Genomic DNA, 20,213 nt, shown 5'->3' on the forward strand with positions numbered 1-20,213 from the left:
AAGACATCCCATTTAGGAATGAGTGATGCAAAACCTGTCACTCTACACATAATCTAGTTTAGGTCTCTGTTAATTATTGTCCACTGCAAAAAGAAGTTTCTCTGAGAAATGCCCTTATCAAAAGTTATAGCACTGTCAGTGGAGTCAGAACACTGAGATAAAAAACATAGCAGTCATTCTCTTCTTTGCTCAACACACTAAATCTGGAAGCACACGTGTTTATATATGGCTCATTGAGAGTAATTATTGATAACCTGGAATGTCTTCATAATACAGGGACAAGAGTGACAAGTGACACAGAATGATGGGTATATGTGAGAGTCTTAAGGATTTAGCCAGAGATGAAAAGACTGGGAGGACAGGCACAACAGTGGCTTCGAAATACTTTAAATTCATTATAGCTACTGTTCAATTTTACCCCTCAACTCCAGAAGTTACAGTGAAATCCTGGTCTCTTTAGTCTCAGACAGTAGCTTTCTTTGTATACGTGTTTTTAAATTTTTTGTTTTATGTACATGATTTTTTTTCCTGAACGTATTTCTGTGTACCATGCATATCTGATGCCCGGGGAGGCCCAAAGAGGGCACAGAATCCCTGGAACTGGAGTTACAGACAGTTCTAAGCCACTGTCATATGGATGCTGGGAATCCAACCCAGGTCCTCTTAAAGAGTAGCTGGTATTTTTAGCCCACTGAGCCATCTTTCCAGATGCCAAATATGATCCTCTTTGGAAATGGGGTCATTGTACTTGTAATTTGTGACAATGACACTAAACTGTGCTAGGGTGAACCTGTAACCCCATATGAATATGATCTTGTAAGAAGATGACTGGGCAAAGATCTAGACAAGGGAAAGTGTCATGTGACCACTGAGGCAGAGATTGGAACTACATGTGTAAAGTTTGCAGATTCAACCATGACTGCTATAAGACCACAAGGGAAGCAATGGAGATCTTCCATACAGGCTTGGGAGCTAGCAGAGCTAACTATATGTTATTTTCTTGGTCTAAGTTGCATTGTTTAGCATACGTTAAAAAGTCCCAGAAATATTATTTTGATATCCATTCTTCTTATTACAAACCATAAGAATGTGCTTTTCAGTTGTTAAGATATGTATAAGTATTTATGTAAAATAACATATTTGGCAGTATCACCTTCAAGCGAAAGCATTGGAGTGTATCCTAATCAAGGCCACCTGATGTTTTGGCTCTCACCTTGCTGAAGTTAAAGGATCATGTGAAGTATTAAAAATCTAAATCTTCCAAAGCATAAATATTTTCTTAAATTACATATTGGTAACTGAAAGCTAATTTCAGACTTAGGCACTAGTGGATGTATTTTCACCAAGGTATGAAAATTCTCGAATGGCAGATTGTTGAAGTTCTGGCCTGTTCTGCCTTTCTCGTCTACTGTGACCTTGGGAGAAGCCCCAACTCCTGTGTTCTGCTTTTAAATTTAGTAGGGGATTCTTTTAAAAAGCCATCTTCTGTACTATCTCTGTAGGCTTCTTCTCCTTAGCTAGGAATCTTCCTTCCCAGTAGCTCATCTGGTGCTGTTCTGGGAAGATTTCGCTTTGGTCTGATTGATTGATTGATTGATTGATTGATTGATTGATTGATTTAAAGAAATCAGACTAGCCTGACTTTTTCCTGCTTTTTACCCAGGCTTTTCTAGGCTGTAAGCTTGGATTCTAACTGCTGTCAGTTGAACACCATTTTGTAGAAGTTAAGCTTTGGTTCTTCCTCCCAGTCCCTCCTAGAAATAAGATCCAGACTCAAAATATATTTACAAATTCCTTGGCCATATAGCTAGGCTATAATCTGAGTAGATCGTAACTAGAATAGCCCAATTATCTTAACCCACATTTTGTCATGTGGCTAGTGACCTGTGCTCAGGTACCATGTATTCTTCTCCTCACATCTTTTGCCCTGGACCTCCCACCTGGCTCTATCCCAGAATTCTTTCTAATTCTGGATGTTCCACTTCTATTTCCTGCTTTAGCCATAGGCCATAGACTTTCTAATTGACAGGCAATGCATCCATACAATACACAAGATACTCTCTCTACAGTAGATGATTGTCAAAAATAAATTGTTAGGCACTTAAATTTAACAAGGTGTTTTTATTTCTATGACACTACTTAAGGTTTCCAATCACAGCATCATTTCCATGATAACCCTAACAGGCTAAGGATACCATGGAAACACAATCACAGTTCCATTTGCTGAAGTTCATTAGCAGATGAGGTAGATTCTGAAACTGGTGGTTTTGAAACTTGTTTGTGTCAGACAGGTGGAGAGCACAGAGTGTAGTAATTGATATTCTTTCTGTAAAAAGCAGCTGAGTGGGCTAGCACAACATCATAGAAGGAAGGTTCCACAGTGTGGTAAGGAGGCCAGCCCAGTCAGATTTCAAGGTGATATTCAGAGGCCATCAAGAGTGATAGAAAGAGAGGATTGGAGCCTAGAATTTATATATACTCTGTTATAGCCTCTTCATTTTCAAAAATAAAGGCAAACTAAGCGGTGAAGGAATTTACTACTTTTCATACTTTGTGAGTTCTTAACAGGTCCCACAATGTCTTTGTCTCAGTTTTCTCACAAACAAATATGCCTGATGTCTTCCTGTGAGATTTGCCCAACTAACACAATATAAGTACATAAAGGATTTGGCTAAGTATTTGGCAAAAATTGGGGTTGACTAATGGTTGGGTAGTAGTAGGTTGTTTTGTTTGTTTGTTTGTTTGTTTTTCTCTCCCACAGTTAATATTTACTTCTTCTGGTTTTCCACAATGCAAATTTGTGGGAAGACATGTATCAAGGTCATGAATGAGATGATCACAATTGTTCTCTGAGGATTATTAATTCTAATTCTCCCTACTCAACTTTTACTCATCGACTTTTTATTTTAATTTTGGCAGAGTTTCATTATGTAGCCCTGACTGACTTAAACTTTACTGTGTAAACAAACGTTCATCTCAAACTCACAGAGATTTGCCAGATTCTGCCTCCCAAGGCTAAGATTAAGGACATGTGCTACTGTACCTAGCCCAGGAACTATTTCTTGATATTTTCTACATACTGAGCACTGAAGGAATAAAAAGATCAATCAGAACCTGCCCTTTGACTTGACATACAACTCAAGAGAAAAATAGCACAGCCCTATGACTAGGAAATACAAGTGTTGGATCAATGAACTCATTTTAACAACAGATTCCAAATTCCCGGAGATTAATGGATGGACTGACAACAGCACAGCTTTAAACACACATGTATGGGTTTTTCAGCACATGTGTAGGACTTCACAGTCATGTTAATTCTCTTTACTTTCCTCATCACCACCTAGTCTCTTTGTTTATTCCCTATCACTTTTTCTTTTCCTAACAGTCTGTGTGGCAGTGTGGAAGAACCATCACATGAGAACAGTCACCAACTACTTCATAGTCAACCTTTCCCTGGCAGACGTGCTTGTGACCATCACCTGCCTTCCAGCCACCCTCGTTGTTGACATCACCGAGACCTGGTTCTTTGGACAGTCCCTTTGTAAGGTCATTCCTTATTTACAGGTAATTATTTTATGATCCCTTTTAGAAATTATTTTTACATGTTTTCAATTATAGACATTACTATCTGGTAAAATAGTTAATGAGTTAATAAGTAAACAATTTAAGGATAATACTTGAGATTTACTGAATAAATCATGATTGGATAAAATTGAGACAACAATGTTCTTAATTATTTCACAGTCCTCATCATAAAAGAGATGATTTGAACAAACTAATGATTAACTCATTCCTAGCTCAAATAATCATGAACATTTGTTTTTCAATAACCAGAAATATCAGTTTTTCTTAATGATTTCCTTTCATTAGGAAAAATTAAGAAGTATGTGGTCAACTTTGGACATCAGGTCTGGTTTGGAATGTTTGTTCTGCCATCTCTAGATGACACACTATTAAGCACAATACAGTCTCTTGGCACTTAGTTACCTAAATGGTAATTATAGTAAGATCTACCTCATATAACCGTTGTGACAGATTATTTAGATCATTTACATAAGCCTCTTGGCTCTGTGATTATCTCTTCATGATCTTACAAAGCAATGCATTCAGAGTAAGAACTAAGTTACCATGGGTGTCTCTGTGGTAAACAGTGAGCACAGCCTGTCTCTGTGGTAAACAGTGAGCACAGCCTGTCTCTGTGGTAAACAGTGAGCACAGCCTTTCTATATCTGTTTGACAAAAAAAGGAATTAAAAATGCTTTTAAAAAAATTATCTTCTGATTGTATTTATAAATGGAAAGCCTTTGATAAAAAAGTTTGCTGATAATGACCATAGTAACACATGCCCAAGAGTGGTGTCCCACTTAGGAAGCAGCCAGTGAGGGAAAGCACACTGTCTCCCCCCAGGAAGCACACACGGAAAGAAAAGGTGGACGGTCTCTCTGTATCACCACACAGTCCCCATCACCCTTGTCCTTACGTCCTTCACCTTTCCAGGTAGCGATCACAATGCTCCCACGAACAGATAATGAAATTTACATGAAAGAAAACTGGGAGAGCTCACAAATACCCATTACTAAAAATAATTTAAACTATTTTTTGGAACCAAAATGTTAGGTTTTTTTTTTCAATTAATCTTCGATGATCTTTTATAAATAGAAGTAATATTTTTAAACATCAGACATCATTTATAGTAAATGTGCTGATGTCATAGAAATGATAAGCTACACACATACATTATGTTTAATTACAAGGTTGATGGGCTCATCTGTTGAGGACCCTCGATGAATTACAAAAGGGACTTTAACAAAAATTTCAGAAAAAAATAGTCAAATGAACAATAGAGAAGAATTACCTCAATAAGAATGTATTGCTATGAATGAACTCGCATGCAGGAACTAGGATGAAATCAAAAGCAGCAGAAAATTCTAACCCCTGAAGACCTTCCTGTTATTCCAATAAAGTGCATTTCTCTCAGCTCCTCTAATCATCCAAGAAGAAATGTCAGCTCCCCTTGGTGTCTGGGTGGTTTCACCTGCCTGTGTGCTTGGCTGCCTGAGAACCAGCATGATACGTGTCTCGTGAGCATCATGGATTGTTGTTGTTGTTGTTGCTGTTGTTGTTGTTTTGATAGAGGGAGTGATGCTATGTGGAATATCACCTGTACCAGGAGTGTGCATTCTAGCTCTGATACACTGAAGGCTTGTTGTGGCTTTCGTCTCTAATTCTCCTGGGAGCCGAAATCAAAAGACAGGAAACAACATTAACAGCAAGGGATGCGGGCATGAGTCGTGCCTAACGTCACTGGCATCATTTCTCCCTCTAATGTAACTTATGAGACAGTTCTAAATGTCAAGGGTCAAAGGGAGATTCTGGCTCCTGGATAAACAGTGTCCAGTTTATCCATCTCCACAAGAGAAAAGACCAATGTGTGATCACAGACTGGAAACAAACTGCACTCATTGCTTAACTCATTTACCTTGACCTCTTGTTAGAAGCTTGCAAGTGCACCAAGAAATTCATGCATTGGCAAAACCAGTTTCCAACTGTATTTCAGAGGCACAGAAGCACAGTGACAGTGCCCTACAGATCTAGAATGGTCTTTCCTACCCACATTGTAAGTGGAATCTGGGCACTGAGGTCCTTGACTTCCTAAGCATGAAGAAAAAGAGGTCATGGGAAGTTCGGAATTCATTAAGAGAAATTTGAGGGCACCTAAACTTCTCAACAGTCATCAGCTAACATGTGATTAATTTATAGAAAAATTAGCCTCCAAGATTGAGAAAAATCTATGAGTTCAATTAGATTATCTATGAGTAGTCTTTCTTGAAAAATCTACAGAAAGGAGGACGAGAAATATAGTATCATGATTAATATCATCATTTTAAAGTATAATGAATAATAGTAACTACACAGCACTTTCACAGAAGCCTTGAGTTAGGCATTTTGCATCTAAATTAACTCTACAATTCCATTTAATCAATGCTTCATTCAGAGCAGAATCATGTATTAAAGACAGGTCCATATATTAATTATGTGGGAACCAATAGGGTTGAAATGTTTATTTCTTTCAATTTCCAAAGTGAAGAATGTGATTATTTACATGCTTGTTTTTAGGAGCAAGTTACTAATTCTGTCAGTGGGTAAACTATAGCACACATACTCACATACAGAATTCTCTTTCAATGCAATCTAGGCTTTTATTTGTTCCAATCTATTGAAAATCAATTGCCACTTTGTATTTAAAAATATGAAACAAGATACCCATGACTTATCTACAATAACAAAATGTAGTAAAAACCTACATGATAATTTAAAACATACAATGCCACGTCCTTCTAGTTGAAAGAAAATTTTCAGTTACAGAAGAAATACATGTGTAAATTTTTTGTCAGAATATAAATACTACTTACACTGCCAGTACAAAATATGCAAAACAAAGTAAAGATGGGAGTTATTCAAACACTATAAACTGAGCATTTAGTGTGAGAAAACTGCAAGGTTTCAATGCACCTATTTCACATCTGAAAGGAAATACAAAGTTTCCCCATGCACTTCTACATTTCTACTTTCATCATTATTTTTTAACATGAAAATTATTTGTGTGAATTAGCACATGGAACCGGCTACCCTGAATGTCCCTTTTCTGCTGTAACTACTTTGCTGATGCAGCAAATATTCTCAGGGTCCCTTTCCGACACCTCTTGAATCATGTTCCTTTCTTTCTGTTCTAGACTGTGTCAGTGTCTGTGTCTGTTCTTACATTGAGCTGCATTGCCTTGGACCGATGGTACGCCATTTGTCACCCTTTGATGTTCAAGAGCACAGCCAAACGGGCTCGAAACAGCATCGTCGTCATCTGGATTGTCTCCTGCATCATAATGATTCCTCAAGCCATTGTCATGGAGTGCAGCAGCATGCTCCCTGGCCTAGCTAATAAGACCACCCTCTTTACAGTATGTGATGAGCACTGGGGCGGTAAGTAGGCGTCATCCACTGCTCACACTGACATGGTACCCGCAAGGGTTGGATTAGCATCACTATGGCTAAACTGGTCTTAGAGTCTTAGATACTTTATTTATATCTTTTCAAAAGAGCTCAGCAAAAGGGTGAAAATAAAGTTGAAACAATACAATTTGCATAAATAATTTAGGTCCTTTGGAGGTGCTTTATGAACCATTTTCAATTTTCATGTTTTTGACAGTGGAAATGAGTCGAGGAGTTTATTCAATGACTCATTTTTAGTTATATCTTAAAGATTTAAAACAACTAGTCAATGAAACAAATCAAATTACAAATTAACAGTTTATTAAAATCATTAAAAATGTTTTCTCAAAAAACTAAATACAGGGATTTTATATAACCCAGTTTTCCCACTCCTGGACATAATCCTGAATGACTCTGTATTTTATTTCAGAGATACCTGTGCACCTATGTTTATTGTTACTCTACTCATAATATTTAATAAAAATAGAATCAGTATAGACATCTATGAAAGTATGATATATATATCACAATGAAATTTTATCCAACCATAAAGAAGAATAAAATATTCAGGGAAAATGGATGGAGATAGAAAATACTACATGATGTGGACCCAAGCTGAGAAGGACAATTGCTACGTGTACTCTCTCTCTCTCTCTCGTGTGTGTGTGTGTGTGTGTGTGTGTGTATGTGTGTGTGTGTGTGTCTTAGCATTTTAATTTTTTTAAGTGTGAATTTATGTGCGAATAAAGCAAGGCAGATGCCAGGAAACTAGAAAGGGGCCTGTGATGGGGGAAGAGAAAAGAAATGTTAAGGACAAGAGGTCAGAAGAGTAAAAGAGCGCACATACTTTAAAGATGTTTTCCAGTTTATAACTATGTTCTTAGAGCATCACAGCATCACAGAGATGCCTGATCACTGAGTGAGGAATTGTATCAATTAGGAATCTGTATGGTATACATGTGTACATGCATAGCACCTGTGATAGTAATATAACAAGCAGCATTTTCAAGGCATTGTGATTCTTCGCCTTAAAACTTCTAATATGCGAACATACCCACCCATGCAGGGGAGGGACAAAGATGTAGACAGAAGGAGAAAAATAACAAAAGGTCACCAAACATTTCAGTATAGCATGTACTGGCTACACATGAGAGGAACAAATTGCCCTCTTTTAGATAATTGCATTACAATGGCTCATACTTATAGAATTTACACATCGGGAAAGAATGATTGTTAAATATATGTGCAGTCACACTTACTAGTAAGATGAATCAAGCCAGCTGACTTGGGAGGCTCAGGTAGACGGATCCTGAATCCTAAACCAGATGAGGCTGCCCACTGATACTCAGTCTAAAAAGAGAAAGAAAAAAAAAAAACAAAGCAAATCAAAACAAAACTATAAGTAAAATTTTACAATTTGAATCTCCTGTTACTGAAGATATTGATCTTTTCAATAAGTTTTACTCTTCTTTCCTAACGTTGTGATACTTTTGCCTTTTTATGTTCAATTTCTTAATAAAGTATATCTTTAATATTATGGACAAAAATAAACTGAATGGAAAGCTCCTAAATACTTTCCTTAAGTGTTCATGTCCCATTTATTTAATGTTCAAACAGCATCTAGAGCATCAGAGTGTGCCAGCCACTTTGCCTAATAGAGCATATTCTCCAGTAAGGCTGAAAGACAAACAAACCACTGTGTGATTAATGGGCGTATGTACCAAGTCCTAGGGACACAAAGGAGATAACCAGTCCTGGCCATCTGGACAAAGGTTTATAAAGATGCCGCTAATATTCCAGCAAGCATTAAAGATGAATATCAGTTCTGAGACCCAGGAGCAGGGAATGTGTATCCCAGGGAAGGAAAAGATGTGTTACCATAAGTCAGATAACCCACTCACTGGGTGTAGTGAGAACAAGAACTCGCTTGTTCTGATCAAGGTTCAACTTTATTGCAAAGCAGCAGGCTTTTATAAAGGCAAAAAACATAAGTCCAAACCCTAGACGTGACTGGTGACATAAATCAGCTCAAGCTGGCAGCCAGTGGCATAGGTTTGCATTTTTTGGCACAGGTCTTTCTTATCAAGACAAAAACAGAACTCCCAACTTGGGCAGGGAAATTCCACCAAGTGCTGTGATAGCAAAAATAGCTGATGCAGCAACTCCTGCTATGCAGGTCAGGGCAGAACATCTACAACTGGGGCCAGCATCTTAAGGAAGAAGGAGGCAAGGGAGAAGGCATGGCTTGTGGGGCCCAGGCATCCTGAGAAAATGACTTTGGTGGAAAGCTGAAGTGTGTAACATGATTTCTTTACAGTAAGTTATTGATGAAAAGCATCCAACAACCCATACCCTGACCCTTCTCCATAAACCCATGACTAAACTGAGCCCACAGAGACTACAACGTGTACAAATTAGAAAGCAGTGTGCGTGCACTTGTCAATTACAAGAGTTCTATTGAAATGTGGGCATTCTTTGAAGTAATGCAAAAGGCAATTAGATAATATATGGATCTATAGATGCATACGGATAAGAATTTATTTAGATACTGCTTTCCATCAGTTGAATAATGATACTAGTTGTTGTTGTTGTTGCTGCTGCTGCTGCTGCTGATGTTGCCATTGCTGTTGTTGAGAAAAGTACTGTTAGCCCAGTCTGGCACTAAACTTGCTATGCAGATAAGAATGATCTTAAACTTCTGATCTTCCTGCCTCTCCTCCCTAACTCTGAGATTATAGATGTGTACCACCACACATGGATTTGTGCAATGCTAATGATTAAACTGAAGCCACGATAAGCAAGTATTCTATTGACTGAGCAACATCTGCTGACTAAGACACAGATTTATAATCACCAGTCTACAACACACCACTTTCTAATTCTGGCAGTGCTTAAGCTTAAGCAAAACGAGTTTTATGTAACTATATTCTAGATTGTAAGTTTCATAAATATATATTGAAGATAGTGATTGCTATCAAGTCTATTATTCAAGGATATTTTTAGCACATGCAACTTAAATTTTAAGTAGTATATTTGAATTTGCAACTAGTTCTCAGTCTGAGAATGTAAAGCAGATTTTAGGGCATTAATTTTCCCTAATTATCTATTATAGCTTCTCCAGTAATACATTTGTTCCAGCCTGGAATATAATTTTGTTTGTTCAACTTTTCTGCATATGTGTTCATCATAATATATATTTTCTTGCCAGTTATTAATTTTTCCACTTTTTCAAAATTACCAAAAGTCTCCTTCCTTCCATTCATTCAAAATTTTAAATTGCTATGTCAGTAATGGCATCTGCTATTGTAGAGGGAAAAATGTTAGCAATCAAATCTACTTACTTTCCCCCATCTGTTCAGTTTAGTCTGAGGCAGGTATTAGAGCTTCAATATGCAGAAGCTTCAAAGGTCTCTCTCTCTCTCTCTCTCTCTCTCTCTCTCTCTGTGTGTGTGTGTGTGTGTGTGTGTGTGTGTGTGTGTGTGTGTGTGAAGTTCATGTGACATGTGATACTTTCTTTAAGACAAATAAAAGATCAAAGCCACCCTGGTACCTGGGAATTGCTGAGGTGACCTTCTAGTAACTTTGAAACTGGTCCAGCAAATACTGTTCAAGCTGTTGCTCTTCCACTCGGGAAGTTATCTGCTCTGCTATTATGCCAGTACTTGAATTCTATCACTCTTTATAAGGGCCTGTTTTATAAGATAAACTTGAGGGCGGTGGATGAGTGTCTCCTGACCCAGAAAGGATCTAAAAATGACACCTCAAAATGGTCTCTTACATTGCCCAGCAGCCTATGTGCTGTGTGTGCATCTACACAATACAATACAGGAAAAAATGAGAATTGAGATAATTTCAGAATGAAGAAGACAAAAATATTAGATTCAAAAATATTAGGTACAGTCAATTGCAGATAAGATGGTATATGTTCTACTGCTGTGAAGAGGCACTATGACAAAAGCAATTTTTATGAAAGAAAACATTTCATTGGGACCTTACTTACAGTTTCAAAGGTTTAGTCCATTATCACCATGATGGGGAGCATGGCCACATGCAGGCAGACATCGTGCTGGAGAAGGAGCTGAGAGCTATATTCATAGGCAGAAAGAGAACCTGAGCCTGGTATGGGATTTAAAAAAAAAAAAAACTTCAAAACTCCCCATCCAGTAACATATTTCCTCACACAAGGCCATTCTTCATAATCCTTCTAATCCTTTCAAATGACGGCATTCCTGATGAGTGTGCATTCAAATATAATAAGCCTCTGGGGTCATTCTTATTTATTTATTTATTTTTATTTTTTCCCTCTCCCAAAGATCCCCAACCCCTCCTCCCACCTCAAGATAAAATATATAGTTTTAGAAAGAAAGAAAATGAAAGAAAACAAAGCAAAAATAAAGTGAAATCTTTCCTTTGCTTTGCTTTGTTAGCATTTGTTTAGAATTATAACTAATTGCTGATTTATTATTTATAGAACTACTTATTATAGGAGAAATACTAAAATATTCTTAGGCTTAACTGCATTAATTAATTGATTAACTTAGTTAATAAATGCTAATATTTTGATAGATATATTTGTGTTTAGGATTAATAACAAATAAGAAAATCACTATAATCCTAAAAGTAATTATTACCAATAAGTGAGATAGATATAAAAAAAGTATAACATATTAACTGTAAAATCCTTAAAGTTCTCAATTTCATTACAAATAATAAGTGTGAATGCTACACATGTGGGTATATTGACAATAAATCAACAAAACAAAAATTGACTGCATTTATTTTTCCAAAATTTTTTGCATTTATATTTAAGAGCACAATTGGTACTATCATTTCAGAAACTTTAATGAGAATAATGAACTGTATTTACACTTAGCTCTTATTTAAACAACTCATTTAATTATTTAATGGAAGATTTTACTGTTTGACTCTCATCTCAGGTGAAGTTTACCCAAAGATGTACCATATCTGCTTCTTTCTGGTGACGTACATGGCACCTCTGTGTCTTATGGTATTGGTTTATCTCCAAATATTCCGTAAACTCTGGTGCCGACAGGTAAGTAATATCAAATAATTTTGTTTGAATCTTCTTTAGACATGTATATAAAAACTAACTTTAAAATTCGTTGAATTACTATAACAGATCTAACACAGGATTATTTGTTCTAAAATAGTGAGACTCTGGATATGAAAATATCCCTTCAATGTTTTACTGATATTCAGCAAATGTCTTAAATTCTACCTTAAGAAGTCTACACTTCTGATAAACTCTCAACCTCAATAATGAACTGATTATATTTTGTCTGGGAGTAACATTTAAAGATTTTGTCTGCATGTATATCTGCACACTATATGTATAAGGTACTCTCGGAAGCCAGAAGAAGAAACCGAATACTCTGGAGGGAGTTATGGATAGTTAAGAGCAGCCATGTGGATTCTGGGAACCAATCCTGGGTCCTCTTAAAAAAAAAAAAAAGCTGCCAGCCCAGTGTTTTTAACTGCTAAACCATCTCTCCAGACCCTGGGTGTATACTAATTTATTTGCTTTTCATTACAAATAACAAAAATTGATTTCAATTCCCAGGGGCTATAAATACAAATGATTGTACTTTAAATGAAATGTTTGTAACACATTTAACATATGGGCTACATCTTTAATGTCAATGCTCTCATTTTTCTACACATTTAAAGAATAAGACAATTTAAGTTTGTTTTTCTGCTCCCCAATTACCTTTTTTCCCTTTTTTCTCCTCTGTATCCAGTTGAGTTAAGAAATTTTTTGAAAGATTTTTAACTCTAATAAATTCTAAATTAGAAAATGGTAACATCCATGAGATTTCATCCACTCCAGTGATTCGTTTGTTATTTATTAATATTTTTTACATACCACCTTTAAACTAAACCACCAGTTCATGTGACCCGTAATTTCAGGCTATAGAAGAGGTATAATCAAGTACACGGTGAAAACAACTTCTTTAATACAAGTACAGGATCCTAGAGCTGAGTGATGCACAGTTTAAGCTCAGGATGGGAACTTTTAAGTTGAAAACTGATAAATTGAAAAAATCAGCAAACATGTGGAGAATTGTATATATGCTGAGTGGATATGGCTAATCTTATATTGTTTAGTAGATAACATGATAAGGATGCACTTTTTCTTACTTCTCTATAACGATGGCCAGTATAGTGATTTATTTGTCTTTAAGTTTGTGGGCTAACAGGTTGTTGGCCTCTTTGGTCTAAAAATTTTTATTGAGAAAGAACTTACTGAGATAATCTTAATTCATTAAAAGAAATTCCATTTGTTTTCTTTTTAAGAAATATTTCTATTATATGTGAATTTCATATATTTATCCAATATGCACTCTATTTTAATCATGTTTACCTACGACTCTTATCCCTAACTCCTCCCAGATCTTTGGATCTTGAAAAGTCATATCATTTTTTTTATTTTTATAATCAACTGAGTCAATTTTGTGCTTCTCTATGCTCATGGACTTGAGGACCTCCCCTGAAGCACGGTTGGCTCACCAACAGACACACACACACACTTAAAGAAAATTATTTCTCCCAACCTCTACCTCTACTGATCACCCACCAACATCCTAGCCTTTCAGATAGACCCTCCCTGAGCTCCTCCTACCTGCATAATGTAATGTTAATTGTCTTGATCTTGTGCATGTCTTATGTAGGCCACCATAGCTACTGTGAGTTCATGAGTATAGTGGTCCTGTCACTGCCAGAAGATGCTATTTGGCCCCCTTTTCCCCCCAACGTCTGGGAAATCTATCCATTCCAGTTCCTCTTCAGTGAGTCTATAAATTGTGAGAGTAGAGTGTGTGTGATGGATATGATCCATTCGTGACTGATTACCCCACCCATACTAGGCACTTTAGCTAGTTACAACTTTCTGCATTAGTTGCCATTTACAAGCAAAAGACAAACTTCTCTGTAAAGATGGGAGACCTGCACTAATCTTTGGTTGAAGAGACAGGAATATTTTCTAGACAGTTTCCTTCTCTAGAAATACCATACCTGATATCATAAACCTTGACAAGAATCCAGGACTGGGCAGCTCATAGACTCTAGGATAAATCGACCACTATCATTTTGCTAAAATTTTCCCTTAAATTCTAATTAGAAAGTGGTTGGTTATCCACATAACATTCATGCCACTATTGCACTCTTGAGTGTATCTTGAAATGCCTGTTTGTATTGCAGCTCAGAGGGTCATAGCTGAGTAAGAGTTGGTGATGACTATCTCCCAGCACCTATATAGCATCTTCTGATACTATGAAAACTAGCTAACGGAAAGGAACTTTCTCTGTCAACACCACCTTTATTTCTCCATATCAAAGTGTGTAGTGTTGACATTGACAGTGTCTTATCATCAAAATCAGTAGGAAATAAGAGCAAAGCAATTGTATGTATAGAATTAGAAATAGAAATAGAGTATTCTATGAGACTTCACTGATCAATAATTCAATACTTGGCAATAGGCTTTTTATTTTGCAACTTACAGCTTCTGGGAGGATTATCCCTGTGTAACTCGAATTAAAACATTAAACTCCCATATGAATATATCTATATCTATACACAGGCATATAATTTACTATTTTATAAGCATATATGTATATATTACTAAAATTTCCTGTTGGTTTTTTTGAGAATGAGTCTTCATTTGTATTTTATTCAATTCAGTATTCAAACTGTCTTTTCAAGACTATCTTTCACTAATTGGAAACAAACAACGTTTACAATTTCTCAGCATATCTGTTGTATAAGTCCTAATTTCCCTTTTTTTTTTTTAAATTTTTTACAATGTAAGATTTTAAATGATTCCTTTCATTATATCTATATATACATATATTTACACACATATTTTTAAAAATCTTTTACAACTTCTGTGACCTTTTTTGTGTCCAGTAGTGAGTGGAGTTACATACTGTTCTACTGTTCTCTGTTCTTTTTTTTTTTTTTTTTTTTTTTTTTTTTTTTTTTTTTTTTTTTGAGACAGGGTTTCTCTGTGTAGCCCTGGCTATCCTAGAACTCATTCTATAGACCAGGCTGGCCTGGAACTCAGAAATCCAACTGCCTCTGCCTCCCAGAATGCTGGGATTACAGGTGTGTGCCACCAACGCCCAGCCCATACTGTTATCTGAATCTTAGTCAAAGCAAAGAAAGACAAGTATAAACACTGTAAGACATGAGCAGAGATGTGTTTAATTCCCAGCAACTATTTTCTCAGACTTTCAACTTGTCCTAAAGTTAATGCCACTTACTCTAGGATGTTTTGTTACTGTAACACCCCACTTCTGTATGTGTGCTGTTGCATCAGCTTTTACCAGGTTAGTACTATCCAAGATGTATACTGTTCTCAGCAACAGTTCTATCTCACTGCCATCTCATGCCAGCGCTGGGCTCAGCTACTTTTCTGCCAGCCAATGTGAGCTATGCTTTCTGGGACATGGCATTCTGGGCATCACAGTATAGACAGAAATGCTGGAAAAAATATCCACCACCACCTGAAATTTCTGTTATGAGCTTACATCTAATAATCTTCTATTGCCCCCAGAGTCATATTTTTCAGTATTCTCTGACAAAAGGTACAAATCCCAGAGCCATAAGAATCTTCTCACAAGTTGAAGGTAGAGGATATGTAATATAACAGCATGAAAATGTAAAAATGCAGTCATAGGCAAGAATGTAAGAGTTTAAACTCAGAGCATGTTACTTGATGGTTGCACAAAGTTTGTCAATGATTTCTGTGACTTTGACCATCTTTTTTTTTATATATAATCTTATGGGTATGTATAGAGATTATGTATGTACAGTACCTGTGCGGACCAAAAGAAGGCACCATATATTTTGGGGTAGGAGTTACTGCAATAGGGGTTATACAAGATTGTAGGCTACCACATGTGTGCTCTGGGAGAGCAACCAGTGTTCTTAGCCACTGAGTCACATCTCCAGCCTCACTTTCATCATGTTTATATTGGGGGTGTACAGCTCAGAAAATCGTACCTATTAGGTGGATTAAATACCTAAATCATTGAAATGAGTATCACTGAAGAAAAATCCCTAAAGTATCATTAAATAAAGTACCTTAACACTCTATGCTATTAGCTGAACTTTCAACTGAGTCTGATTATATTTCTACATTAGCATGTGTTAAATTGTTGGGACCTTTATTTCTTCCTCCTCTTCCTCCTCCTTCTCCTTCTTTTCATACTAGAGGATGAAACTCATAGCCTGCCCATGTTTTGAGTGACATCTTTGCCACTCAGTGGCATATCCTTTGACTGAACAACATTTCTAAAGACAAATTTTCTTGGGGCTGGAGAGATGACTCAGCCGTTAATACTACTGCTCTTCCAGAGGTCCTGAGTTCATTCCCAGCAACCACTTGGTGGCTCACAACCAGCTGTATGGGAACCAATGCCCTCTTCTGGTGTTTCTGAAAACAGCTAGAGTGTACTCATACATTAAATAAATACATCTTTAAAAAATTTTCTTCATGGGACTTTAGAACATTCTTGTAATGATTCTTCTGTTTCCTCTAAGCCGCTAATTGAAGATAGTTCATAGTAGCCTAAATATTTATATTCTTTTAATTATCACAAGCCTAAATGAGTACCACATAAAAATATCTATTGAGAGTTTAAATAAGTAAGGACATGTAGCAATCAATTGTTCTGACATTCCAAGGAATGCTTTAGAAAAACTAAAATATGACAGTTTCTCAAAGAAGATACTAATGTATAATATAGCTATGCATAGGTTTTAAGTGTACATTGAGTTTCTGAGGGTTAAATTAAATATCAAGATACCCCATTTTGTAGTTTTACATATATTAACATTTTTTGCATATTCACTTGCTTTAAAAGTAATATACCCTTAAAACCCTTAAGAATGATACATAACTTGTCTTGCTATTATTGTGTGACAATTGTTACCTTTTACGGTGTACGAAAAGGGACTTGAAAAATGTTCTTTAATGTGTAAATGATTATTAAAGCAACAACAATATGCTTATTTATTATTTAAGCTTATATTTCTCAATTTCCAAACCATTAAAATAGATTCAAATTGTATTACAGGCTTAGAAATAATCTACATTTTTTGACAAAATGTCCCACTTAGTACTATCCACATGATTCACAAGATTTGCAGTGAAATGCCTGAACTGTGAAACTGAAACATTTTAAAAGCAGATTGGAATGGAAATTGGCAAGTTGAGCAGAGCCCACTTTACAGCTGTAATAAAGCAAATTGACCCCAGATGGATAATTAAATAGAACTCTGCTTGAGCAACACTTGGCTTCTAACTGTTACTGCCTCTAAACAAAGTTGTCAGGCATTGTGTTCGCCACAGGCCACATCAAGAGAGCCATCAAGGGAAGGGCCTATCACATTTGCTTAACTTTAGGAAGATGCATGGATTCTGTTTTACACTTCTGAATTAGCAAGTGTGAAGTTATTAGTGAGCAAATGTGCGCCCTTGTCTGACTTTGTCAAGAACTTTAGTTATCACTTAAAAAGGACCAATCATCTTACTCGAATTAGCAACTTAAACTTTCCTTTCCTTGACAATATGAGTCAAAGAATTCACTGGCTATGAAACTTACAGACTAGTCTCTCAAGAGCCTTTTGTTCAGAAACTTCCGAAGCTTGACTCGCTTGGCTACTTGTGCACAATTCAGCCATCAATCAAGTATTGAGAGTGTAGTAACAGATCTTAGTTATCATGTAAACTTCTGTTACTGCATTTCAGGAAGATTATTAAGCACTTACGTATCTCATGCTATATGAGGCATTAGGAGAAAACAGCAGTATACTCTGAGGTCAGACAGGATGTTCACTTTCCAAAGGCTGAAAGGCCTTCCATACTATGACTGTGTCCATGGGCCCATTTAACTTTCCTTTACCACATTTTTTGAGATGTTAGAATTCATACAGTGATATTGAGTTATAAAAATTGGTCTAGTGTGAGAAAATGGACAGAAGATCACAGAAGAAAAGTAGATGCAGGAAGGCAATGCTTCAAGTTTCATGAGGAAGTCAAAAGCACAAATGAAAGTAGTGCCTTACTGACAGGCAGTGGAGGTACATACCTTTAATGCCAACACCCAAGGAGCAGAGGCAGTCAGATCTCCGAGTTCAAAGCCAGACTAATCTACAGAGAGAGTTCTAGAATAGCCAAAGCTACATAGTGAAACCCTATCTTGTAAAAAGAATTTACTGTAAAAATATTTTTGTTTGTAATTCTTTTCTATTTGTATTCAGAGTGAAATATAATTGTAAAATAAATCCAAGAATTCAATTTCTAATGTATAAATACATAACTTAAAGGAAACATAAATGGGGTGTAGAGTGATGTTGAAAAATATAAAATTTATATGAATTAAAATTTGATTAGCATTAATCATTGTTTAGATTAAGTTGTTCATTGTAACCACTAAGAAAATACTTTTTTCAAAAAAGTATCTAGTGACAGACACAATAAAATTTCTGTACAGCAGAAAACAATAAAAAATAATAAAGTACTAATGGAGAAATAGACACAATAGATGAAATATACATATTCAAAAAATATCAAAATGGCAAATGTAAATTAGAAAATCTGAGCAAACCTATAATGGGAAACTGAATGAGTAATCAGGATTCTACAAACATTAATGTGAAGAGCCACATGATTTTGTCTTTCTGACTAAGACATCTCACTTAGTATAATACTTGCTAGTACAATCCACGTTCCCATAATTTTCATAGTTAATTTTTTCCTAACCCCTCAGGGTGTTTCCATTCTGCATGTGTCACAATTTCGTTACCCATTTTGTTGATAATGATGATGATACATATCTAGGCTGGTTCCGTCCCCTTGTTTGTGTGAATAGTACAGAAGATATGCAACTATCACTTCTGTGATAGAATACAGAATCCTTTGTTTTAGCTGGTTAATATGGTAGTGAGAATTGGATGTTTTAAGAAATCTTGATACTTCCATAATGGTTACACTAGTGTATACTCTGACCAGCACACCTTCTTACCTCACACCTTCACCAACACTTGTCATTCATTTTTGATATTGTTGTTTTGTTTTTGTTCTTGTTCTGATGATATTTACCAGATATAAATGAATTTTAATCCATCAACATGGCTGCTCTGGCAAGGAATCATGTACAAAGATCTTCTAGGTCTATGTGATCTGACTGGAATGGATCACCACCTTTAATCCCTCTGGATATAATACAGACACCCCATTAATTCCTTTAATTGCCAACAATTAGGTAAGGTTAATTTGTAGAAAGAAGCACTGATATTTGCAAGTAACGTCCAATTGAGGGGAAGACAAAGAGATGAATCAGAGAAATATTGGACAAAATGAGTCAGAGATAGGATATGTCCAACTCTCACAAGACGATCAGTGAAGAAACACTGCAGAGAAGGGAGAGAAAGGGATGGAAGAGAAAGAGAGAGAGAGAGAGAGAGAGAGAGAGAGAGAGAGAGAGAGAGAGAGAGAAGGAAGGCAGTTGCAGAGAGAATGAGCTAAATGTAGATGAAGACATAATAAGCCAGAGAATATGAAGGTACCAGAAGATTAAAACATATCGCCAGAGTTAGAGGCCAAGCAAAACAATTCAGTCAGAAGCCAAGAGAAACCAGTTTGAATCAGTCACCTTAGAGAGGAGTCAGGCAGCTAATTTGAACCAGCAAGCCAGAACTCAGAAAGAACTAAAAAGAGTGAGCTTATTCAGCAGCAAACTCCTGAGACAATGATTACATCTGGTGAATGAAAGTTACTTTTACAGTCCTAACTGGGTTTTGTCAACATAAGATAAAGTCATTTTGGAAGACAGGGCCTACAATTGAAGAAATATCCCCACCAAATTAGCCTGTTGATGTTGCAAGCCTCTGGTGCATTTTCTTGATTGATAACCGACATGAGAGCACCCTGTTCATCATGAATATGGAGCACTGGGCAGGAGGCACCATATGCCGTGAGAAAGCAGATTGAGCAAGCCCTGGGAGGCAAACCAAGCAGCCCATCCCCTCCCCCAGCCCCAGCCCCAGCCCCAGCCCCAGCCCCTGCTTCAGTTCTTGCCTCATGTGCCTGCCTCCAGTTCTTACCCTAACTCCCCTCCATGATGGACTAGGATCCTCATGGGGACTTAACCTCCTCAAGTTGATAGGGGTTTTGTTTTTGTTTTATTTATTTATTTTTGTCA

The 20,213-nt window shown here is 36.5% G+C and overlaps 1 protein-coding gene across 1 annotated transcript in view; it reads left to right on the forward strand.

The window, feature by feature from the left end:
- The window catches only part of Hcrtr2 (hypocretin receptor 2), a 97,201-nt gene that overhangs the window by 65,219 nt on the left and 11,769 nt on the right, over positions 1–20,213 (forward strand). Inside the window, exons 2-4 of the mRNA XM_052189421.1 lie at positions 3,386–3,564; positions 6,735–6,978; positions 11,925–12,040. Coding sequence (XP_052045381.1) covers positions 3,386–3,564; positions 6,735–6,978; positions 11,925–12,040 — 539 coding nt within the window. The remainder of the gene's footprint in view (positions 1–3,385; positions 3,565–6,734; positions 6,979–11,924; positions 12,041–20,213) is intronic.

The sequence above is a fragment of the Apodemus sylvaticus genome, chromosome 7 (genome assembly GCF_947179515.1).
Source record: "Apodemus sylvaticus chromosome 7, mApoSyl1.1, whole genome shotgun sequence".
Classification (NCBI taxonomy): domain Eukaryota; kingdom Metazoa; phylum Chordata; class Mammalia; order Rodentia; family Muridae; genus Apodemus; species Apodemus sylvaticus.